At 34.0% G+C, this 26482-nt stretch overlaps 1 protein-coding gene across 1 annotated transcript in view; it reads left to right on the top strand.

Moving 5' to 3' along the window:
- Positions 1 to 26482, top strand: part of LOC101677505 (cadherin-10) — a 172531-nt gene that overhangs the window by 135601 nt on the left and 10448 nt on the right. The window contains exons 6-9 of the mRNA XM_004738087.3: positions 9896 to 10083; positions 11840 to 12093; positions 16788 to 16924; positions 22074 to 22195. Coding sequence (XP_004738144.1) covers positions 9896 to 10083; positions 11840 to 12093; positions 16788 to 16924; positions 22074 to 22195 — 701 coding nt within the window. The remainder of the gene's footprint in view (positions 1 to 9895; positions 10084 to 11839; positions 12094 to 16787; positions 16925 to 22073; positions 22196 to 26482) is intronic.

Raw genomic sequence — 26482 nt, 5'->3', positions numbered from 1 at the left:
ATTAATATTTATAAAATATTATATAATTATATGGATAATATATAATTCCCAAATATATTTTTAAATATATGATATAATGACATAAAATGATATATTATTATATAATATGTTATTTTAATAATACATAATATATACAATATATAATTTATAAATCTGGGATAAGTAGTTGAAATCTGTGAAGCTTGTTGTTCAATCCTAAAAGGATGTCTGCATTTGTCAAGTGCTAGGAACACTACCAATACTTTTAAGTGCTGTTCGACTTGACTATTTGTGGTGTGTATGGGTTTGCTTGTTTGTTTTAAATTTTCACATAGTGTAGAATAACTACAAGACAATATAAGTAGTACCACTTTAAATCATTCAAGGACTTTAAAAATAGATTGCGTTAACATGTATGATGCTCAGATTTAATTTTGTTTGATATATATGTTTATATAGAGAGATTATAAATATACATATAGCATTTATATATCACTGAACATACTGTTTTCTGATTGTTTATGGTTTATGAAAATGATATCACACTGTTCATAATTTTCTGATACATTCCTATTTCCACTTATTATATATCTGAGATTCATCTGTATTTTTCCCATGTAACTGTAGCTCACAGTTTTCACTTTTGAATTATGTAGGAATGTGTGTTATGTAAAAAGTTTATTTACCTATTCTCATGCTGTCTGACATCTGGGTTCTCTTCTCTCTCTCTCTCCCTCTCTTTTTTTTTTTTTTTCATTTTACAAATAGTAATTCCATATGGCATTTCTGCAACTATTCTCATATGCACAGCTGGATTTTGTTTATGCTACTATTTAACTTCACATTATGTAATCCCATACTCTTTCTTGTTATGGGTTGAATTGCATCCCCTAAAAATTTTTTCCTTTCTTTAAATATTTATTTATTTTAGAGAGAGAGAGAGAGAAACTCGAGTTGGGTAGGGACAGAAGGAGAAGGAGAGAGAGAATCTCAAGCAGATTCCCTACTGAGTGTGGACCCTGATACAGGTCATAGGGCAGGATCTCACAATCCTGGTCATGACCTGAGCTGAAACCAAGAGTCAGACACTCCACCAACTGTGCCACCTAGGTGTCCCTAAAAATTATATTTTTAAGTGTAAAATCTCAGTATATCAGAATGTGCTTTTATATAAAAATAGGGTCTTTAAAGAGGTAATCAACTTAAAAGGAGGTCTTTAGGGTTAGGGCTTTAATCCAATATGACTGGTGTGCCTATAAAAAAAGGCAATTTAGACATAGAAATATTCACACAGGAGAGACAATGTGAACAAACAGGCAGAAAATAGCCATGCAACTGGACTGATGTACTTATAAGTCAATGAACACCAAAGGTTGTTCTCAAACACCAGAAACTAGAAGAGGGAAATGGGACTCTTCCCACAGCCATGATGGAAAGCATGGCCATGCCAGATACCTGGACTTCAGACTTCTAGACTCCAGAACCATAAGACAAATACTTATTGTTTTAAGCCACCTACTTTTTTGTACTTTGCTAAAGCAGCCCTAGCTAATTAATACATTTCCCAAAGTCATTGCACCAAATTTTACACCCATCAGCTCTGCATAATAGTTCCCACTATACCACGTATTTTTAATACTTGGTTTTGTCAGCTTTAATTTTTTCCAGCTTAGTAGGTATAAAAATGGTAGCACATCGTGGCCTTAATTTGCATTTGTTTGATTAAAATCCAGTGTATTTTTATTTTTCTTTCTTGTTTCCTCTATTATAAACTGTTCATTGATCATATCCTTGACTAATTTTTCTGGTGGCTTATCTGTCTTTTCTTATGACTCTTTAGAGATACTATGTTTGTCAATATGAAATTATTCTTTTTTTTAATATGTTTCACTATCTCTATATTGTCTTTTATTTATAGAGATTGTTAATTAGGGCATAGATTGATTTACAACCTTTTATTTTATGCTTTGTTAATCATTTGTCTAATTTTAGATATATTTCCCTTACTAAAGATTGTTAAATTATTGGCCTACATTTACTTGTAAATTAAAGTTTTAGAAGCAGTTTGTGTGTGTGTGTGTGTGTGTGTGTGCGCACGCGCGCGCGTGTGTGTGTGTGTGTGTTTTGAGGATTATTGTGGAAACCAAAAAGATCTGGCTCAGAATTTTTACTAAAGCTTTTGCATATGTGAAGGAAATTAAAGAACGACCTCTGCAGGATAAACTGCACATCTCGGAACTAAACACATCTCCATGTCATCAACCTTCTATGTAGGTTCAAGCGGTCTTTAGCAATAAAATAATTTAATTAATATGCAGGTATGACTTAATATTTTATAGTTCAAGAATTATTCTGAAACATGAAGGAAGAAGAGAAGAAACTTATGATGTTAATTCGAAGAAGTAATCTTGTCATAATCAAGGCAAAAATTTCAGCAACCCTCTGACAGGGCTGAATTAATTTTCATTAGGAAATTTCAAAAGCTTATTTGTAAAGGCTATTGATAAAATATTCCATTAAAATGTTAAAGAACTATTTGTTTGCTAAGAATATGAATATTCATATAAGTACATATGGAGACATATATCCATATGTATGTTTGTATATCTATATGTATTTGTGTGTGTGTGTATCTCAGGAGACATTTGAGGCATTTAATACGTTGTCCTCTTATGTTAGGGCACCTAACTCCATCATTTTCCTTCCTTTGTATCTTTATGAGCCAAATATTTACAACAATATTTTCATGGAGCTATAACATATCTTTTGTCTTAATGTCTCTCCCTTTTCTGAAAAGCACTTGACAAAGAAAGAGATGGCAAGGGGCAGTGAAGAAGTTCCTCCCAGGTAGCATAATTTCAGTGCTTTTCTCATCCATACCCAGAGTCTCCTTGAAGTCATTGCAGACTGCCTGATGACCGTCTCCCTTCGTGTTGACGGAGGCCATGGTGTCAGCTGTCTCCCCTAGTGGTGAAAGTTCTTATGTCTGTAAAAATATAGCTCTTTAGGGTCATTTGAACCCATAGTATGAATGTAAAAGTTTGTGAGAATGGTTTGTGCCTAGACCATGTTTCCATGCAAAACATGAGTCTTACTTTATTGCGGAGACCAGTCGCTGTCGTATAACTAGTCTGTGGATGACTTGGAGGATGATATATGTCCTCCCTACTTCAAGAGGCCATAAAAATAATAATCAATTTTATGGAAATAGCAAATACCCTCAGGCCAAAAGGTGACTTCAGTTTTCTATTTACTTTTGTAGGTTTTTATTTTCTGTCAGTTTGGGGCTTGTACATTTTTAATAACTTCAAATGTATATTTCTATCTCAATTTATGATCTATAGTTACAGTTTTTCAGTTGAACTGAGTTACTTAGTTTGCATTGCCAGAAGCCTGATTTAATGTTTTTTAATCAACTAAATTATTCTATTATTGACGATCAAATTTTCAAGATGATGGACAGTAGTAACAAGTTGATTTTTGTTTTTTTCTATGTTCCCATTAATCTGATATCTCAATTTCTGTCTGAGGAAATCCTAGTCTTACTTTCCTTTCCATTCCTCCAATTTGGAACAGCAAATCTCCAAGAAAATTTAGCTCATACTATAGAAAACTCTTGTGACCAGCATTTGGGCATGAGGGTTGTGTTTCATGCTGGTGGAATAAAATTCGAGACCTTTTCAGAGACAACAATTAAAATAAAAATAAAAATACAGCTAGTTTCTAAGTATGAATTTATAAAATCAGTTTTAATATTATAACAATATTAAAATAACAATATGAAATATTTTATTCTATTATAGTACAGGATTTTCCTTTAGGCTGTAAAAGCTTAAGGCTAATATTATAAATCATAATATCTACATTCCTTTTGAAGGATACAGATGTTTTATTTTTAAAACAAAGATCAATTAGCAAATTGCAAGACTATCACTTACTGTTATTTCTATTTTTATATAAAAGGTATAATTAAGTTTCTTATTTCAAATACAAAGAGTTACCTTCCTTTTGGCTTTTTGACGCATTTCACATTATGAATCAAGACTTATTCCATTTATTATATGTCTTTGAATACCACATAATATCCAAAATTATGGTTCTATTTCTATTAAATGGAGCAAGGACTTTGAGATATAGCTGATTTTAGGGCTTGGTCAAAGAAAATATAAGATGAACCTGTAACGTTTTGTGATGCCAGATATTAAGGGAAGTACTCAAAAGAAAAAAGAAAAGAAAAAGTGATGGGGCACCTGGCTGGCTAAGTTGGTAGAGCATTTGACTCCTGACTTGGAGTTGTGAGTTCTTCCCCATGTTGAGTGTTGAAATTAGTTTTAAAAAAAAAGTGATGGAGCCATGTTGAAAAGACATCATAAACAACTGAAAAGATCACCCACGGAAGAAACCTGTAAGAATTTACACAAAGCAATATATAGGATATTATTGGATTAAAATACACAGTATAAAATAAAATGTCCTTGAGTCTACACTGATTAAAATGTATACTAATATTAATAAATAAATGGGGAGAAGGAGGAACTCTTCCTTTCAGGAGAATTCCAAGTAGTAAATGTGAAAAGAATCAACAAAATAGAAAATCATCATTAGAAAATCACAGTATTAATTAATGCAGAGGAGATCACTGATCAGTACTAAAACTTATGGGCAGATTTTTGAGGAGAAACAATATTTGCATAATTTTACAGTATACCTCCCAAGATATGCATTCATTATTTTAAAAATTGCTTATTAATAATGGTGGAAACTGACAGAAATACCTTCTTAACTGACAGACTGACATCATTTGCTCCCTGATATATGATACACTGAGAATAGATCATTTCTGGGTACTGCTGACAAAAATGGATAACTTCAATCTAATTGAGAAAATATAAGACAATCCCAGATTGAAAGACATTTTACAGAGTAACTGACCAGTATTCCTTAAAAGCGTCAAGATATAGAAGATATTGAAGACAAGGAAAGACTGAAAAGTTCTCACAGATTTGAGGGAGTAGGAAAACATGACCACCAAATGCAAAGCAGGATCTCTGAAAGGCTCTATTTATTTATCTATCTGTCTATCTATTTATTTTGAGGGGATTTGGGAGACACAGATGGAGAGGGGAAGAACAAATCTCAAGCAGACTCCATGCTAAGTGCAGAGCCAAATGCAGGGCTTGACCTCATGACTCTGAGATCATGACCTGACCCTAACTCAAGAGTCAGATGCTCAACCGACTGAGCCACCCAGGCACTCCTCTGAAAAGGCTTTTATGGAAAAGCCGGTGAAATCCGAATTGGAATTAGTTAATAGTAAAATGATTAAAACAACATTTCCCAAAAACTAAGCTCACATGTGTTGGTGAAAACTAACTCAAAATATTGGTAAATGCTGGTGGGTCAAAAATGTAAAAAATGAACTTGCTAAATGTTATGAAATTAGGTGTGGTGGATCTTGAATCTTAGTCCACACTATACAACCATGGACTCTTGTCTGGTGCTGGTATCAGGGTTATATTAATCTCAAAATGAGCTCGAAAAGAGTCCTCATTTTTCTTTTCTATAGGAAAATTTACGTAAGAACTGATAATAAGGAATTTTCGGCTTCATGAATGTTCCTTAAAAATATTTGAGCTGATAAGGGTGCCGGGGTGGTTCAGGGGGTTAATCCTCTGCTTTTGGCTCAGGTAATAAAATCCCAAGGTACTGGGATCCAGTCCTGCATCAGGCTCTCTGCTGAGTGGGCAAAGACTGCTTCTCCCTTTGCCCCACCTCCCGGCTCATGTGTGCATGCTCTCTTTCTCTCTGTCTCTCAAAAATAAATAAATAAAATCTTTTAAAAAATATTTGAGCTGCTAGTATTTAGGAGGAAGGATCATTTAAAATCATATATCATATCTTAAATGAGATTTAATCATGTATTAAATTGTATTTAAAACCATACTTTATTTCCTCTTTGGTAGCATTGGAATATTTTTAATTATCTTTAGGAATTTAGCAGTTTAGCTAACTAGTTAATTTTATTGACATATAAGTGTTCATAATATTCTCCAATCTTTTAAACTACATTTTCTGTAGTTGCATTTCTTTAAAATAATTCTTAATAGTTTTTGCCCTTTCTCCCCTTTCCATGAACCATTTTTGTCATATATATTTATTTTGACAGTTCTTTAAAAACTAACTTCTAACATTTTTATACTCTTGTTTCTGTATTTGTTTTCAACTTGTTTTTAATCTTAATTACTTCCTTCTTTTTCTTTGATGGTTATTATGTCTTTCTTTTCTAGGTTCTTATGTTTAAGGCTTAGCTCATTAATTTCAGCTTGTCTTTTCTTTGTATAAAAACACATAAAGTTGTAAATTACCTTCTCTAGGTAGAATTATTTTTCCTGCCCCATGGTTTAATTTCTTTTCATTCATTTTTCAATTATTTTTCGGTCTCTATATTTGTTTCTTATTTGAACCATTTGTTACATAGGAATTATTTTTAGTTTTCTTTTAACTTTTCAGGACTATAAGTATTTAGGAGTGCTCTTCTTCATGTTAACCTCTGCTTTAATTGTAGCATGGTCAGAGAGTTGATACTGATTTGTTAAAATTTATTCAAACGTCTAATAATTTAATTCTTGATCAAATGAGATTCAGTGCTTAATGTCCGCTTAAAAAAAAAAAATCTAGGGGCGCCTGGGTGGCTCAGTGGGTTAAAGGCTCTGCCTTTGGCTCAGGTCATGATACCAGGGCCCTGGGATCGAGCCTGGCATCGGGCTTTCTGCTCAGCAGGGAGCCTGCTTTCCCCTCTCTCTGCCTGTTTCTTTGCCGACTTGTGATCTCTCTCTCTCTCTCTGTCAAATAAATAAATAAATAAATAAAATCTTAAAAAAAAAATCTATATTCTCTAGGTGGTTTGTGGAGATTTATTATATATATCAATCAAATCATTCATATTATTTTTATTTATTTTGTTAAATATTCCATATATTCCATATTCTTGGTCTAGTTAACTAATCATTAATTGAAAACAGTTATGGCTATATTTCACATCTCTCTAGATCTGAGAATAGATAATCAAGATACTGAAGATTTTATCAGAAAACAACTTTGAGGGGCCCTTTAGTGGCCCAGTAGGTTAAAGCCTCTGCCTTCAGCTCAGGTCATGATCCCAGGGTCCTCGGATCAAGCCCCACATCGGGCTCTCTGCTCAGTGAGGAGCCTGCTCTCCCCCCTCTCTCTGCCTGCCTTTCCATGTACTATTGATCTCTGTCTGTCGAACAAATAAATAAAATCTTAAAAAAAAATAAAAAAGAAAGCAACTTCTATAGACATTATAAACTAAATAATGAAATTTTAAAAATTATCCCAACATCAATACTAAGTGCTTTCAGTAGAGCAGTGATATTATTTTTGTATTTTAGAGAAGTTATTTCTGCTACAATATAATAAATTAATCGAAGTGCTGCTTCTATAAAATTTAATTTTTTTAAAAGAAAATTCTTGCAGTAAATAGGTTGAGTTGATGATGTTCTGCTATAGAGGCATAGTGAAATAGATATTTTCAAAAGAAAGAGTCAGAGGCAGCCAGGCAAAGAGTTGAAAATCTTAAAGTCAAAATAAGAAAAGCATAGTGTTTCGAGAAACCTAAATCTAAAAAAGACCAGTGTTGTAGAGAATATTAATTAAGAGAGTGGATGACAGGACAGAGAAGCCAATTTATGGAGGACAAGCTTATGTATGTTTTATTTTAAGTATAATGGGACCAATCAAAGAAGTTTGAAGCTCTGAATAAGTATCTGTAAGAGCATTGTTTTCAAAATGATACTATGGCCACAGTGTGTGATGAGAGTATCTGAGATTTGATTGGATTTAGTCGAGTAAAGCTGTGGGTAGGTAATTTAGAAAGCTTCTCATTTATCCAATACACAAATCAGTATATAGTGGCTACTACATTCAAAGAAATAGAAAGAGAAAATAATGGCAGAAAAATACCAAGTCCCTGTTTTGCATTACATCTTCATGGTACATAGAAATAAATAAGAAAATAATATAACAACTAGCTGTTGCAAGTATTAGGAAGAAAATAGGATTTTTTCACTATGGTTGCTTTTTTCAGTAAGGTTAGTGATGAAAGCTTCTGAGGAGGTCACGGTTGAGCGGTGGTCTGCTGGAAGAGAGTGAGAGCCATCTCAATATACAGGGACAGGGACTTCTAGAGGAAACCGCAAAGGTAGAGAGCCAGTAAGACACTAGCCAAGGAATGAATCAAGAGTTGCTTTTAGTAACGTGTTACCAAAAATAGATGGAGATGAAAATGTTAAACAAACAAAAAAAGAACAGGCTGAGACTAATTGGGGTGTTGCGGAAGCCACGTCTTACTGATGTCTCCTAGGAAACAACTTTGCAAACTGAGCAGATAGAGGTGCCTGTGTGAGGTTGTTAGGGCTGCCATAACAAGGTGCTCCAGACTGGGTGGCTTGAACAACAGAAGTTTGTTTTCCCACATATCTGGAAGCTAAAAGTCCAAGATTGAGGTTCAAGAGCAGCAGGGTCGGTTTCTTCTGAGGCCTCTTCTTGGTTTCTAGATGGCCATCTTTTCCCTGTGTCTTCACACGGTCTCGGTCTCTGCTCTGTGCCTGTGTCCGGATCTCCTACTCTTGTAATGACACCAGCCATATTGGATTAGAGCCCACCCTAATGACCCTACTGACTCTTAATTACCTCTTTAAAGACCCTGTCTCTTAATGCAGTCACATTCTGTGGTACTGAATGGGGGTTCTGGCATCAGTATATGAATTTTGAGGAGCGCAACCCCCAAACACTTACTGAACACTCTAACAGTGCCATTTCCTCAGATCTGATAAATTGTATTGTGATTACGAGAGGACAGTGGGGGAAGAATTTCATGTGAGTGAAATAGCTTGTGAAAAACATAGATATTTAGGAAATTAAGTTTTGACAAGCACACTTTGAAATGTCCAGCATGGCGCAAATCTTTCAGAGAAGTAACTAAAGGAAAATACACTGGGAAAGATACACTCAGGGGAGAGCATGACCAAGAGGTCTGGGCTTTATTGTGTATATTAAGGAGAATTACTTAGGGTTTATGAGCATGAACGTGCTATAATCAGAAGTGTGCTTCAGGTCGATTAATCTGTCAGTAATATGTAGTTTACGATCAGGTGTTAGAACATAAATCTCATTAGCAGTAGAGGTTGTTCCCACTGGAAGCACATCTAGGTACACTAGAGGCTTAGCTAAATTCTCGTTTTGCTGTGGAACACAGAGGAGTTTGTCAGAATTGAGTGTTTTCACAGTGACACCGTGAAGGGCCTCCTTGTATTTCTCCTACAGACTACCCTTTGTTTCTCCTGTCACAACTGGAAAATAGGATTCCTCTCCATCACAGCTGAATTCATGGAATTTTGTAATGTTCTGTCTTTCAGCTCAAATAACCTAAAGGTAGTTAATAACTAAATACAACAAAGGGGAAACAATGAAATTAAAATATTCACTGTATATCCTGGGATTTGTTGTGATCGTAGAAGCAAACATAGGTACCTCCCCGCACTTAAAGCTGATCTCTAGTTATTTGTGCAAATGCAAAAGAAAAAAAAAAAAAGAAAAAAGAAAGAAAGAAAGAAGAAAGACAATGTGCTCATTTTCAAACCAGAATTCTTAACACTCAGAGATTGGTACTCAGTATTTGTAATAGGCACAGACCCAAGCCTCCCAAATTCCACTTTTTCCATTCCTAGACCTTAATTTAATGTTATCCACACTGTGTGTATTCAACTCATTAATTAATCAACATTGATGTAGAGCTCTAGATTTGGAATGTTTTCTCATACACAGTTTACTCTTGAATATTCTATTGAGATATCTCTTTCTCTCTTCCCCTCTCCCTTTTCTATATATTTTGCAGACACCATCCACCTCCGAGTTCTCGAATCTTCCCCAGTTGGCACAGCTATTGGGAGTGTAAAAGCAACGGACGCGGACACGGGGAAAAATGCAGAAGTAGAGTACCGAATCATTGATGGCGATGGGACTGATATGTTTGACATCATCACTGAGAAGGACACACAGGAAGGCATCATAACTGTGAAAAAGGTGCCCAGCCTCTGTATAAATAAGCACCTGCCCATTTAGCAAATAAAGATTCCATTATGTGCTCTCCACTCACACATTATCCATTAGGAGATGTCAGGATCAGTCCTAATGTGATGTATGCCGTGCACAAGTATGAGAAACATAAAGCCAAAGATCTTGGACATTCTGACCAAATACTTTTGTTGGTTGAAGCACGAAACCCGAGTTCTTACAAAGTTTAAAAGGCAAATTAATAGATGCGTGACTCTATTTCTGAGTCACCTGAATAAAAGCCCCCCCCATAACAACTTATATTCTGAAGCAAAAAGCAGTTAATAGCTAATAACGGCAATATATCATCACAGTTGGAGGCATAAAAAGTAGCATGCCGTCTATGCAGATGTATGAAGCAATAATTAGAGTTGCTAATAAAAAGAGACAGTGTATTCTGGAAGATAATTTAATTGTTCACATTTTCCCTTCTGCTACATAAATTAAACTTTTCTGCTAACATATGCTCAGTGATACAGTTTAAAGGTAACTAGTTTTGTTTTGTTTTGTTTTGTTTTTATGGTAGAGTCAATACCACCATTATAAGAAAAAAATAAAGCCCAGGGAAAAATCCCAAAGAAATGTGCTACAAATTCTATTGCACGAAGTAACTGCTGAAAACACTGAATAATGGCGGAACTATCCAGAGATTCTGTTGCAAAAGCCAAGATACACAACCAAAGGGTTTTAAATGGACAGTGACCAACAAAGGGCGATGTGGCTTATTTGTTGGTTTTCATGCCTGGAAAGTAATAGTAATGCAAATAGAATCTACAGTTTATCAGATTTAAAAAAAAAAAAAAAAAAAGGAAGGTTGAAGGACTGTGAATCAACAATGTCTTTTTTTCTGTTAACAAAACATACCTTTTAGAGGCGTGAGAGGGGAGGTGCTTGATTTTATATTTGTGAAGGTTAAACTACATCAATATTTAAGTTCCAGAATTTTGTTTCATAATGTAACCTAATTACTAAATTTTTCTCTGTTCTCTTTACTCGAGGTTTTCCTTATCTTCAGTGTTTCCTACAACTGTTGAGAGTTTTTTGGGTTTTTTTTTTAAGATTTAATTTATTTATTTGACAGAGATCACAAGTAGATAGAGAGACTGGCAGAGAGAGGAGGAAGCAGGCTCCCTTCTGAGCAGAGAGCTGATGTGGGGCTCGATTCCAGGACCCTGGGATCATGACTCGAGCCCAAGGCAGAGGCTTTAACCCATTGAGCCACCCAGATGCCCCAACTGTTGAGAGTTTTATATTAGTTTTCAAAATTTTATAGTTTATGTAGTACTATGCCATTAAACTGAATGGAAATATCACAACATAAACATAAAAAGATAACTGAATTTTTTGCTTACAAACATTAAGCAGTAGCCAACACCTAAGCCTACACACATGCACACATAAACACAACACGGTGTCCTAGCCCATTTTTTTATAACTAGTCACCACATTGTAAGATAGGTTTTAATATCCTTTCCAATGGGTCCAAGATTTAAAATCTAATTTTCCTATGTTCTGAAGTATTACACATTCAATCCATAAAAAGTAAAAATTGAACCCTATCCAATATGTAAAGGTTATATTACTATTTTTTATTGCTTTTAATTATTTACACTTAATGAACAACCTGACAGAACTCAACCAGGCTTTAAAAATCACACTGTGACTTGAAAGGAACATATAATCCAATTTCCCTCACTCTAATTTGATGATTTACTTATTTATACAGCCTCTTGACTATGAGAGCCGAAGACTTTACACTCTGAAGGTCGAAGCAGAAAATACCCATGTGGATCCACGTTTTTATTACCTGGGACCATTTAAAGATACAACAATTGTAAAAATCTCTGTAGAAGATGTGGATGAACCTCCTATTTTTAGCAGATCGTCCTACCTGTTTGAAGTTCATGAAGATATTGAAGTAGGGACGATCATCGGAACTGTAATGGCAAGGGACCCAGATTCTGCTTCTAGCCCCATTAGGTAACTATGTCTATGTTTCAGATGAAAGGATGGGAATTAAAATAAACCTAGAGATCATGAAATTCTATTTATAGCATTTAATGCAGTGAAATACATGAGTCTCTCCTTAGCTGTACATGAATTTGAGGAGCACAGGTGTTTGAAGTAAATTGTCTCTGAATGTTTTGGGACAAGGCAGGCATAGCTTTGTCATTTGGTCCAGTTTAAATCATGCATTTTAGCCTAAAACCTAGCTTGCATCATCTGTCTGTCTTTTTAAGGTATTTGTTGTTCTGACCCGGGTACAGATAAAGGGCTCTGTGTCAGCTGTGCACTTACAATGTAACCAATTCACTTTATTTGTGCTTTCAGTTAAATGAATGAAACTTAAATGGTAAGTTGAGAGTTGTAAGAGTTAAAAGAATTGGGACGCCTGGGTGGCTCAGTTGGTTAAGCAGCTGCCTTCGGCTCAGGTCATGATCCCAGCGTCCTGGGATCGAGTCCCACATCGGGCTCCTTGCTCTGCAGGGAGCCTGCTTCTCCCTCTGCCTCTGCCTTCCACTGTCTGCCTGTGCTCGCTTTCACTCTCTCTCTCTCTGACAAATAAATAAATAAAATCTTTAAAAAAAAAAAAAAAGAGTTAAAAGAATATAATTACAGCACTGTCACAATGCAGTTAAATTACATTTTGGAAACTCATCTATACTCCTACCATCAAAGAAGGGAAGGTTTTGTTCACTTGTTTCTGTTTTGGCTGTATCAAAAAATATTTCTAAAAAAATCAGAGCATTCCAGAAAGATCACAGTAATTTCAGTTTTGTGTGTGTGTGTGTGTGTGTTTTGGTTTTTTCTTTTGTTTTGTTTTGTTTTTGATTTGCTTTCTTATGGCATCTTAAAAATGTATGAGATATGAATAAATATACAAATGAGAAAGACTCAAAAGTTTTTATTGACATCTGTTCTATCATTTTAAAGAAATACAGAGATCTATATATAATATTGACCATCAAAATGACTGTTCATTTTAAACTGTTAGTGCATCACGTGCTTTGGATTTCATTCCCGTCCCTGTTCTGAACAGGTTAATTTTGTCTCCTCCTTGTTCCACATGGACCAGTCAAGTTAGAGTTTAAATGATGGTTCACAATTTCCAAGCACACTCTTCTCTGATTCCTAAGAATACAGCAGCAGGATGTAGAGAATCTCTAATTTTGTATGCCTCGCGACTCTAACTCAAGTTCAAGTTAAAAGTGCTATCGTTTCTGCCACGTCTTCCTTCAAGTGAAGTCATATCTTCTATATATTAAAATTACTATTTGACTTATGTAATTTTATCTAAATATTTTCTTTTTGTTCATTTTTTGGTGTTTTTTTTCTTTTTTAAATTCCAATGCAGTTAACATGTAGTGTTATATGTTTCAGTTGTACAATATAGTGATTCAGCAGTTCCATACGTTAGTCAGTGCTCATGAAGACAAGTGTATTCTCAGTCTCATCACCTGTTTCACCCAATCCCCAACCAGCTCCCCTCTGGTAATCATCTGTTTGTTCTCTGCAGTTTAGAGTCTGGTCTTTTTTTTGTCTTTTTTGTTTTGTTTTGTTTTGTTTTTCTTTCTCTGTGTCTCTGTCTCTCTCTCTCCTTTTCTTTGTCCATTTGTTTTGTCTCTTAAATTCCACATATGAGTGAAATCATATGGTATTTGTCTTTCTCTGACTTACTTTGTCTAACATTATGCTCTCTAAGTCTATCCATCCACGTAGAGCATCACAGGTTACATACATGGTAATGATATACAGCTCCCAGATGCCAGCATGACTTCCCCATAATTGCCTCTTCCCCAGTCCATTTGTCTTCATTGAAATTGCTGTATTGCTTGGATTTTTTTTTCCCTTTGGATCTTTTATAGAACCAATATACATAATTTTACCTATTCAATACTTATCAAACATTTTCCTGGCATAGCTCCTAAGAAACTTTAGCAGGCTGTGTGCTGTGTTCCTGGTTTTAAAGTGGCCTTTTTTTGGTGAAATATACTATTTTTTTAAAAGAGTTCAATTTAAATCCAGTGGTGTTATAAAGTGGCAATACAAAAATACTCTTCACACAATGAAATAGATTTTACATCCTCTTATAGACTGGTGGTTATTATACATCAAATATGTCTGTGGATCTTTGAAACAAAAATAAAATGTTTAATCAGAATGCAAATCTAAGGGAAGAATCCATTTACCTATACTATATGGTAACAGAATTAATGCTTACTACTGACAAAATCTATGCCAAAAATGTTGTCATATAATTGAATTTATGCTGACTTGATGTAGAAAATGCAATTGAATATTTTTAGGTGTTAATAATGGTAAAACCAACTGATATAAAAGCAGGGATAAAATAGCTTTAGTAATGCAATGTATTTATGGGATAGATAATATAATACTGGGCATATTATAAATTGTTTAGGTCATATTATGGATGTTAATGCGTTAATCAAAGGAATTTATTTAAATGCTTGTTCTGGAAATGATCTAAAAAGGAAAATAAAAATTAGCACACATAATTTGCCAACAGAGAACTGGAAAATATAATTATATCATGTTTGAAAAAGAACCAGGGTCCCTCTTTATCTTTAATATAATATTGCATAATCCTCCAAATTGTGTCTTTTGTTTTCAAACTGAATTAGAAGAAATAAGACAAAACACATATAAGATGATTTGACAAAGACAATAATACTTTATATTGATTTCTATATTGCAACTTCACATCATGTTTCTATAGAAATAAAAAAACTTACTTGCCAAAATACCAAAGAATGCAGTTGTTCTTTCTTTCGTTTAGCAAATATTTGTGGATCACCGTATCAGATATTAACATATTTCTCAAGAAGTTCTCAGTCTGTTAGGGAAGACGACCCAGTATGAGAAATAATGTTCATTGAGTGCTGAATATACTTCAAGAATGTTACTTGTTTTTTTCATGCTTGATTTCCTGTTTGAAATGTAACTCACATTTTGATGTTGAAATGAATTGCTAATACAATGTGGTAAATGGTACACTTCGATACTATATTTAGAGATGAGTGGTAAAAGATACTTTGGGAGGCAAGGAGACAAATAAGCTTCTACTTTAGGTAATCAGGAAACACTCAAAGGAGAAGGTAAATTTATGTTGAGTCTTTCTGAAGTAAAATAATTTTGTCAACTTGAAAGAGAATTTGTGAATTATTCCAGAGATTCGGTGTTTTGGAAGCTTATGTGTGAAGGGTAAGACATGCAGTTTAAATGCAAAACTGAGTTTATATTGTATTAATAGAGAGGGCTAGGGCTTATTAAGGAGATTTGTTAATTACTAGTCTGTTCCAGTTAGAACTGATTTAAAATAAAAGTCTAAATTACGCAGTCCTTCAAAGTAGAATCACATTAGCTGTACTGATGGCTTAAGTTGTTCTTCTAATGCAATTTATTCAAAACCCAGCATAAGGATTGTACATTTCAACTGATTTTTAGAACAGGTTTGGAACATTAAAAGAGAAAAGAGTTTTATGGCACTTAAACATTATTTTGTATTATTATTCAAAACCACAATTTAAAAATAGTATTTCATGAAGTTTTCCTAATGTAAGTGACAGTTGGGGCTTGGGAAAAGATATGCCATTACTGAATGTTACTCCCAGACTTATCATCTTCGTTTTATTTTACTTTTATTTATTTTTTTTTTAATATGGAACGTTAAATGTTATTTGAGGATTATGCTTGCTAACCCAGGGACTATAAAGCATTTATTTGTAAGCCACCAGGATTGTGAAGTGGTGGGAACTGATGAGGGGTATAACTATTTTAAATTGTGCCTGACAGTCTCCCAAATAATGGGATTTTATCCCAACTTTAGCAACCTGATTGATAAACCTGACTTTAGAATGATATCCAACACAATGACTTTAATCAATTTGCAGCATAGTTGGTTTCTTATACATATGCTAAGACTTTATTTTTTTTACTAAGACTTTACTTGGTACAAATGTAAGAAAACTCTAACCCCAACTTTTCTGTTTTTAAAACATCTTTAGTTAAAATGTATACATTTTTAAATGGTATATATGGTTAATAAACTGAAGCTACATGAGTATCATACCATGGAGTTACTAAACAGCATCATAGATTGATAACATACTAGTCTGTTGAAACTAATGTTGACTCCAATTTTATAACTATGAAAAAGACTTTGCTTCTGGGAATGCTTTTTTGCATTTGATCCTTACAGTAATTCCTTAACAGAATTTTCAGCTTCTAGGTAAGGTCAGTCGGTAATGTAGCCATCTGTAATGTCAACTACTTTGTGAGAAAAAAAAAATACTTCCCAGTCAGTTGAATATGGCAATAGATAGTGATTTAATAAAGCAAATATTCAGAAGGCCATCATTTTAAATGCTGAACAAAGTGCCAGCTCATGCCTTAGAAAGAGGAGGAAGGTAGAGATTTTGGGCGGTGGGGAGGGTGGGGGAGTTGGGGGAGTAGGAGGGGGTTTATCCTGTGTGTTTGTGTGTGTGTGTGTGTGTGTGTGTGTGTGATAAATTGATGATATAGTCTTCATTCTATATCAGTATCATATATACTCCTATGAAATTATTACATTACTATGTGTGTGTTTACATTACACCATTTTCTCCTACAAATGTTAATATTGTTATGTATTTTGCTTCTCTTTCTACATCCAGATTTTCCTTGGATCGCCATACGGACCTTGACAGGATCTTTAACATACATTCTGGAAATGGATCCCTTTACACATCAAAGCCCCTTGACCGTGAACTATCTCAATGGCACAATCTTACTGTTATAGCTGCTGAAATCAGTAAGATGAACTTTATAATATTTAACATATATTAGGTTTTATTTCATATTATAAATAATTTCTTCTCAGCACACCTGGGTGGCTCTGCCTTCGGCTTGGGTCATGATCCCCGGCTCCTGGGATCGAGCCCCGCATTGGGCTTTCTGCTCGACAGGGAGCTGCTTTCTCCTCTCTCTGCCTGCCTCTCTGCCTACTTGTGATCTCTGTCTGTCAAATAAATAAATAAAATCTTTAAAAATAATAATAATAATTTCTTCTCATTATACATATGAATTGTAATTTTAGTCTAAGGTTTTAAAATGCTTCAAACTAATACTACATTATATATTAACTAACCTGAATTTAAGCAAAATCTTAATAAAAAAAGAATAAAGCATTGATTTCAAGAAAAAAAAAGACTTCTCAACATCTATAATTCTTTTTCAATAGTTGCCCTATATACTGAGGTATAGTTGTAGGTAGACCAAATCAACATTCAATATTGTCTAATAAAAATTATCTAAAAATTGGACCTAAAGATATCCTTTTTTGGGGGAAAGTATATGAATTAGATTTATTACATAGACACTATAAATTAAAATGTATGCTAAATGCTAAACGTACCATTTAACAACAAACATGTAGGTAAGTATTATTTCTTCCTCTTTACAGGTGAGGAAACCCAGGTATTGGTAATAATAGCTAACATTAAGCACTCTATGCCAGGTATTATGTTAGGAATTTTATATTAATTTTCTTCTAGTAATATTCTTACTGACCTTTTTTCACAGAGAAGGAACGAAGGATCCAGAGGTTTTGGTACCTTGCCCAAAGTCACCAGGCCAGAAGTAGTAAAACTGAGATTTAAAACTAATCCTTCTCTTTTCAGATCCAATACTGAATTCTACACCTAATTTACAGAATTTTATCCAAATAATAACAGTCAGATCCAGGATTCAAAATCATATCTGTCTCTAATTGCAAAGATTCTTGCCCATTCAAGGACTTGCCGCATAATTTGTGGGGGGCATTATAAGACAAAACGTCAGACGTCTTGCTCAAAAATGACTAAGACATTTAACATGGGAATAGCAGAGCCTTAAAATAAGCATGGGGCCCTTCTTAGAGTGAAGCCCTGTGCAGTGACTCAGGCCTGTGCAGCCACTTTGTCCACTCAGGCAAACTTGTTCAGGTCTCTACATCCTGTGCTGTGATTTACTGGAATGAAGCAACTCTTTACTCTAAAAAGAAGCATTAATTAGGGACTGAATGATGGTGAAAAACTAAGCCTATAAATTCCAGACCTGAAATACGAAGCTGAATTCACAAACACGTATCAAGGTCAAATTATTTGAAGCCACCGTTCCAGGATTTGGAAGGCAGAGCAATGGGACCAAATCGCCAAAAGTCTCAGAAAAATGGAACGAGGCTGGACTGATCATTAACAATGAATTCAAAGCTTCAGGATAAAATGGTAGATTTAGCTTTCTCCTTAAATCTGGCTCTGAAATGCTGATTAATTCCACCATCCAAATGACCCAGTTTTTCCGTAGTCAGATATAAATGGCTGTGTCTTTTAAGGGTGACTGAAGAAATTTTTTTTTTGTTTTTCTTTTAAGGAAGGCTTTTTTCTTTCTTTCTTTTCTTTCTTTCTTTCTTTCTTTTTTTTTTTTCCCCCTATTATCTATCTCCATGTCACTGCAGTTAGATGTGTCCAACAGGGTCCAATCTGATCATTCCAGCATCATGGTTGTCTGTGCTCTCTGCTTGATTCAAGATCCTAATTCAAGCCTAATGAGTTAGGAATTGCATTTTCCATTTCAGATACTTTGAGAAATTTAAGTTCTAAAGCTAGTTGAAGTAATTACAATTCTGTAAAAAGCTAAGCCAATTACGTTCTTCTTTTTAAGAACTAAACCTATTTTTTGCCCTTAAGTGAAATCAATTTATGGAGTAACTGCTGGAAATGCGTACCTGCCAAGCCTCAAGCAGTCAGAAGCCTATTATGCTGTTCTGGGCGTTAAATGGATAAGGGAGAAAGGGAAACAGCATATAGGAAATTGTTTTTACTAGATTTTAAGCCCTGGGTTTGTGGTAAGTGTGCACTACACCAAGCCCTAAGCAGGGCAGAATGATGTTTAAATGTACTTCCTACCAGTGCATTTTCAAGCCCTGCCTCTAACAGTTTAATTCTACCTTCCACAGCATGTGTCACATCCTATGGCAAGGGCCACCTCAGGTGAATATTTTGTGCATTACACCATGAAATAACTTCTCTTTTCCTTCTTCAAAAATATTTTTTAAATGCCATTTGGAGAATTAAGAATCTAAAATTAAGGTCACAATTGGATCGTTGAAATCCATAATGAGTTCCTCTCACCACATCTGAAAACTTGACTATAATCATCTACTGAGAACAGTAGAGCAAAGTTTATGACCAAAGAACTCCATTATCTATGCCTAGTTCCTTGAGAGTGGAAATTCTTGCCCTAAGCAGGTAGAAAAGATACATCTTTGCAAAGGCTGGGATTTCTAGATAACAGTATAAGCTTTTGTTTTCTTGGATAGGGCAAAGACCCCGAATAGATCAGAATGCTTTCACATTCTAGGGTCCTTTATTGCTGATATATTCTTGCTAGAGGAGAGTGTGCCTGCAGGACTCTGAAAGAGAATCGGGTGGTAAATATTCCAACTACCGTTCCCTATGATGCTTCATGGAATGCTTTATGTTTTTACTGCGATATCCACCAGTAAAAAGGTTAGGGTGAGCACTGTTGTTTGAACAGGTGATTCTAAGCCTAATGTTTTACAAACACATTTATCCTTGTGGATTTAGCTTTTGATTTGAAGAGACTTTTTGAGTGATTTGTAAAGCTGGAGAATCGTCATTTTGTGTCAGGGAAAGGCCAACAGTGTAGTTTTCAGATATGACATTGTTCTGCTTCTCCTGACTTCTAGCAAGTGTTACATTGATGTCAAGACAATGGAAAGAAAATATTTTACTTGTGTCACCAACTCTATTAGGTGAAAAACCACATGCTAGAAAATACAGAAGAATCATACCTTCCTACTCACACCCATAGCAACGTCATAGCTCTAGTAGGTTGTGAATTCCTTTGTGACAAACACTTTGTAGGTGAACTCTGGCTATTTGCAAATGGTTAAGGACTAGGTGGGCTAGAGAAAGAATGGAATAGAATTTTTCTTCTTTTCTTTTTTTCTCTCCTTTCTCCACTGCTCCCCAAATGTATGAACTGTAGGGAAACTAGTTAACGTATTTTTTTTATTGTGTGAGTGCTTTGTGTGAGCCGACACAACGTAAACTCTCAAGCAATGTAAGATGAAAGAGGTATCACAGTGATAATAAAGATGATTTTAATAGTTGACATATATTGAGTGTTTACCAAGGAACTAATACCTTGATAACAGTGTTTGATAGTTTTCATGCATTAAGTGACTTAATTTTTCAAATAACCCCATAGATTAGAAGTTCTATTTTAGTTTCTAACTGGGTAAATTGAAGCATTTGAGAGATGGAGTACATTGACCGGAGGCACACAATGAGTGAGTGGTGAATCTGGGATTTCAAGCAATTCCGTTCTACACCAGGGTCTGGAATCTCCAACCACCTGATGTGCTAAGTAGTAAACAATAGGCACTACATTAGCAAATGGGAAATCAGAACCTAAGAATGGAATATACGGGAGTGATAAGACTGGAAAGGAGTGTTAGAGGATGCATTTGTCTTCAAGTTTCTCTTGAAAAAAAGAAGGCAGATAAAGACACTTCACACGGATTTAGAATTCTGTCTGCCTTCCTTCATAACGACTCAACCTTGTAAACGTCTCTGCTGAGTAATCAGTTCTTCCACATTATTTTTAAAAGTGCTGACTTCATTATTTTACTAACAGTGTAATTACATGGAGAGAAAGGAGGAGAAATAAATTATTTTGCATGGTAATAACCTCCCTATCTGTACAAGACAATACTTTCTTACCTTTGTATATGAAAACTCTATAGATTAAAATTAGCAAGTCAGATACATTTCACAAAGGTAAATAGTACGATCCCTAACCCATGTTAGTAGAGGCTGTTTAATAAGATTGCTATTGTCCCTCACTCATTTGTTATTTGTTTTGTTTTGCTTTGCTTTTAGCTACTTACCTCCTTTCTTTTTTTCCGTTGATCTTCAGTTTGACTTTGCTGAAGTCCACACAGAAGCTGAACTGCACCCAAAGACTAAGCTTCGGATATCACAAAAGCTGATAAATATAACCTGAATTTACGATGTCAGGACACTCTCAGATACCAATACTAGTGCCTAGAAAAGTCCTTTTGTGGAGATTATACAATTCTGACTAATACGAGGGTGTTACCCAAGGCTAAGCTAAATAGACATTCATATTTTAAAATTCCATTTACAAATCAAGACAATTTTTAATGCATATTTTTATGTGAACACTTGGATGCTTTTGATTTCAATATTTGTAGCAAAAAAATCATGATTATTATACTGTATGTCACTATTGAGCTAATTTTATTATACAAAATTGAGCCTGGATTATTGAAGTAATACTGGTAACAATTAATGAAATATTCATGTGCTTATATTTTCCTGTGAATTTTCACCAAACTTGTAAAATTAGTAGCTATATATTAAAATTTCCAAAAGGGGAGTTCGGAGTAGCCATTGGACCACATTTTCATGATTAAAGTCGTCAGGAGGTTAAGTTGAAATATAACAACTCCCACTTAGGAGCTAATGAGCATGGGCGAGTTAATAGTTTATTTAAAATTATTTCTTCATCCAAAAACTCAGTAAAGCTTAATATAATACTGCATGACAAATATTTAATAAATACTTGTTCTTATTTTACATATTTGGACTGTAAAGCCACAAATACAAAACAAACTCAGTTACACTGGATTGTGCTTTTTAAAAGATTTTCCAAAATAATACTAGTTCCTTTGAGGCCAATAATAACTGAATTTATGACTACTTAATTAGGCTCTGTAGTAATTTTCTTTATTGTATTTGCTCATTATGTTGGCAGAATGAACACAATGCTTATTTTTATGTGAGCACTTAGTATCCACAAGATACTTATATAAATTAAACCTGGTGCACACATTTGTCTTCCTAAACAAATTTTTCTTTTCCCTTTTCTAGACAATCCCAAAGAGATGACTCGCGTGGCTGTTTTTGTGAGAATTTTGGATGTTAACGACAACGCCCCACAATTTGCTGTGTTCTATGACACTTTTGTTTGTGAAAACGCGAGACCAGGGCAGGTGAGCACCCATACGACTAAAAGCTTCAGAAGATTTTAATGGCTTATTAAATGTTTTCCAGTCCCAATCTTAAGAAGAATGAGTAAACAGAGATAAAAATGTTCATATAAGTCCCAGTAATATTAAAAAATAAAAAAAGGCTGATAAAATTTTAGGGTTCCAAATGACCCTATAGCTTGTTTCACATTTCTTTCGTGAAGTTCAAATGAAAGTATATCATTGTTGCCACAAAAGTCAAGATGTAGGAAGAAATAACTTTCACTTTGTAAATTTTCACAAACAAAACCAGGAAAAAAAAAAAAAAAACCCTCTACCATTTCTCTAGGTAAATACTGATAACCGCTAGAAGAGGTGGGAGATGGAAGTTAGGAGAACACCGACACATGGGATCAGCAAAACAGTGCATCAATATTCCAATGTATGCAAATGCTTTCAAAGCAGGGCTGCAGGATTCACTCCTTAAATTTATACTTGTACTTCATCATTATAGCAACACTTAGAGTGCTTAATGACTTAGTTTTCCTCCTTTAGAACATTCTTCCTACATCAGCTTTGTTTATAACTCTTTAAGTCTTTTTCTCAGTGGACTCATTTTGTTGTTTGAAAAGCTCCAGTGTATATGGCTCAAGAGAAATGCTCTTAATTGGTTTGAGTGCTATCTTCACAGAAGGAAGCTGCATGTTATAAATAATAATTGGGAATCAAATGTGTTTTATTAAAGAAAGAGGAGCCATCACAAAACTACATTGTGTTTTGACATCATTTGATGCTCCCTATAAACATCAATGTCATTGTTACATTTTTATGCAAATTACGTTGTGGGGTAACATGAATTCTTCCTTCTGAAGATTCTAACAGGAATTCAATAGCCTGTCTATTGTTTGAAATGGTGAAATTGCTGCAATTGGATTTATTTTTTTTTTATTTGAAAATGTTATGGAAATGTTTAATTTGGAACATTTAAATGACAAAGCTACTTCCGACCTACTTCGTAATGAAACAGTGTTTGCCCTGGAAATACCATTCCAAATAGTACTCTGCTTGGAAGGCTCAGCATGATATAAGTTGAAGCCTTTTCTCTAAGAGATAAATTACCCACTTTACAACTGCCGCATGCATTGCTCCCTCTATGGTTATTCCATTTGATTTTCAAGAGATATCTTTTCAGAGCATTTGAGTCATTTAAAATACTGATTTCCAAATGTATTCAAAATATACAAAATAAGGGATTGTGGGTCTTTTTTTTTTCCCTTATGCATCTTTGAAAAATAAAAACTAAATCTGGTTCAGTAACTTTATAATTGGGGGATTTTAGAAACCAGTTGGCATATTGCAGGAAAACAATAAAATCAAAGACAATTTTAATTTAAAAAGTAGCCTATCTGGACAAACTTGATAAGAATAACATGATTAGTAATTTTTGTCTAATCAGCTGAATGTGCTATAGCTTCCCATAGTAGTTATTTTTAATAAGATCAGTTTGTTAAATGTCATTTTGGTCTCCTGGCTGATCAATGGTTGCTTGAACTAAATAAACCATTATGTACTCAGTGATGGAATTCTAGGTTGCAACAGCTTAGCAGGCAAAACCAAGGGGGTTATTTGGAAAAGTCCTTCACCAAACCTTCCTTGAATTTTATGTTAATCTGTCTTCCCTCCTTCTAGGGATGTTGTAGCTTGTTAGAACTCGCGGGTGTACTTTAGTTATTTATAGAGTATTTCAACCCACCCAATTCTCCTCTGAATTAAGTACTGTTTTATTAAAGTGGCACTTTGAAGGACAGCATAGGAAATGGTTCCCTCTGTTTGGTGTGTGGACACAATGAGAAGACAGACAGAGTTCCTTTTCTGTCTATTCTCTGCTCTACGGGTAGGAGACGTTCCCCTTTGGAAAAGATGCAACTTAAAGCTGATGTAAATTCCCAGTCCCCTCTTGCGCCTGAACCAGGCTACCTCACTCCCTGTCTTACCCACCTCAGAAAGAGCATCTTGGGAAAGGAGAGGCGAGAAGACTAGCTGTTTCATTTTTCTTTCATTTTCCCTCACGCATGTCTCACTCCTTCAGTCAATAAGTTTTACTCCTTCAGTCAATATATTTCAATCATTTTTAATCTTTATGAGAAGAAAGAGCATTTCAGTCTCCCAGATTTTGCAGAGTCTCCCCAGGGAGGACTGCTGCTTACACTTACCCACAGATTGTGTCTAGGCCTTTGTCAGACCCCAAATATCCTATTACATATTTCCATGGAACAATGTTGAGTTACTTCCCTAACTGGTACTCTTTCCACTGAAAAAGCTGAAACATTAAAACTTAGGGACCAGTTTTCTTACTTAAATATCTTAAAATCCCGTCATCATCCCACACTCCATTACGGTATGATCACTGAAAAAAACCTCAAGTTTACTTGAGATTATTTTAGAATAGCCTAGTAAAAATGCAAACCATTTATATAAGAGCTAAGGAGATTAAATATAAATGATTTATCTGTGTCTATTCTTCATGTGCTCAAAGATGAACACTGGACATCACCAGTGCTTTTACTTTTCCCCCATAATTGTGGCAACCTATTATATTGGAAATGAGTTAAAATGAACTTGACTCCAGGAGGAATAAATTGCAAGTGTTTCTATAGAAAGACCAGCTGGTTTTATCTCCTTCATGTTGCCAACTTCTGAATTCTATTTTAGCACATACATACATGTATATACATACACATATATGTACATATGCCTATGTATATATTATATCCATGTATATATGGTACATATACGGAAACAAATAAACAAATATACGCCAAAACAAAATATATTTGATCCTTGAACAACTCAGGGGCTAGTTCCTTAATAACATTTAAGAAAATATATCAGTAAATTACTAATTTTGAAACCAACAATGCTATCGTCTTTTATTCAAATAACATATTAATTAAGAATTTTTGTGTAAACCATTATAACTTCTTACAGATATATGTACAGATATGGCCATTTTGTTCTCTGAAATGTATTATTTTGGTTTATAAATATAAACTGAAATTGTAATTTTGTGTGTGTGTGTGTGTGTTTTGGTATTTTTTTTAATTTTTTATTTTCTGAAATTGTAATTTTTAATCACAGTTGAAAATGCATATTTATTATGAGACATTATATTTTTTGTTTTAAAAGACCGTTAGCTCTACTTTTAAATTTCTATCATTTTGTATCTATATATGTGCTAAAATATTAATCTTAATGGTATATATATAAACATAGAAATTTTATTAAGTCTACTACCTTACTTGATGTTGTTTCTTTTATGTCATTTTTTCCCTTCAGCTTATTCTTAAATCACTAAAAATAAAATCTTTTAGACTGCTTGACAACAAGTCAATCAAGAATGATTTTGTAACTGAATTGAAACCTCTTAAAGGGTATTAACTAATACTTTTTATACATTTTTCTCTTTAATTCCTTCACATATCTACACATATGTACCATTTTTGGTCTTATATTGGATAGGTAAGCAATTAGCAATAAATCCTTGCTTTCTACTTAATCTTGAATTACCATTAAAACTTCATTAAATAAGTTATGTTATATTTTAAAATCTATTTTAAAATTACTCAAAGTTTCAATGATTTTTTGGGCTGCTTATTCCTAAACATTTATCTTTGTTTGATCTAATTATATTTCTTGTATTATTTTGAAATCAGTGGCTAGAGTTGAATTAAATAGGGAACAGCTAAAATTTATCACAATTTTATTTTTATAAGATAATTTAAAAGAAAATTTAATTGTATATAGAAAGGTTAAATAATTCTTTATTTTTTACAATTATATAATATTTTAAACTTGAAATCTCCTTTTACAGCAACAAAACATCAGCAACAAATATTTTCATCAAGTATTGACACCCTGTTAAATAAGTCAATGTGGTAAAGCACATTCTTTTCAGTTAAGCATAAATTTCACCATTTATATATGGTATACAAATTTAGCAACTTCTGACGTTCTCTTGCGAAATTAAGATATGCAAAAAATTATATAAAATGTTATTATACATATAAGTTAAGGACAAATTCTATATATATACAAAAAAGTACATAGTCATATGGTACATATATATTTATATAATATTAATCATACATGTTCAAAGTGATCTAATTATAGTAAAAGGTGTTACATTTTATGCTTTGTTACCAGATAGCTCCTTATATTGTATCTTATCCTAAAATAAATCAGAGATGATTATAAAATAACCATTTTGCATGTTACACATATATTGAATTAAAAAATGTAATTTTATTGACA

This window comes from Mustela putorius, unplaced genomic scaffold (genome assembly GCF_011764305.1).
Source record: "Mustela putorius furo isolate JIRA1106 unplaced genomic scaffold, ASM1176430v1.1 tig00000407_pilon_pilon_pilon, whole genome shotgun sequence".
NCBI classification, from domain to species: domain Eukaryota; kingdom Metazoa; phylum Chordata; class Mammalia; order Carnivora; family Mustelidae; genus Mustela; species Mustela putorius.
The sequence above is the reverse complement of the archived record's forward strand: the minus strand, read 5'-3'. Positions and strand labels throughout refer to the sequence as shown.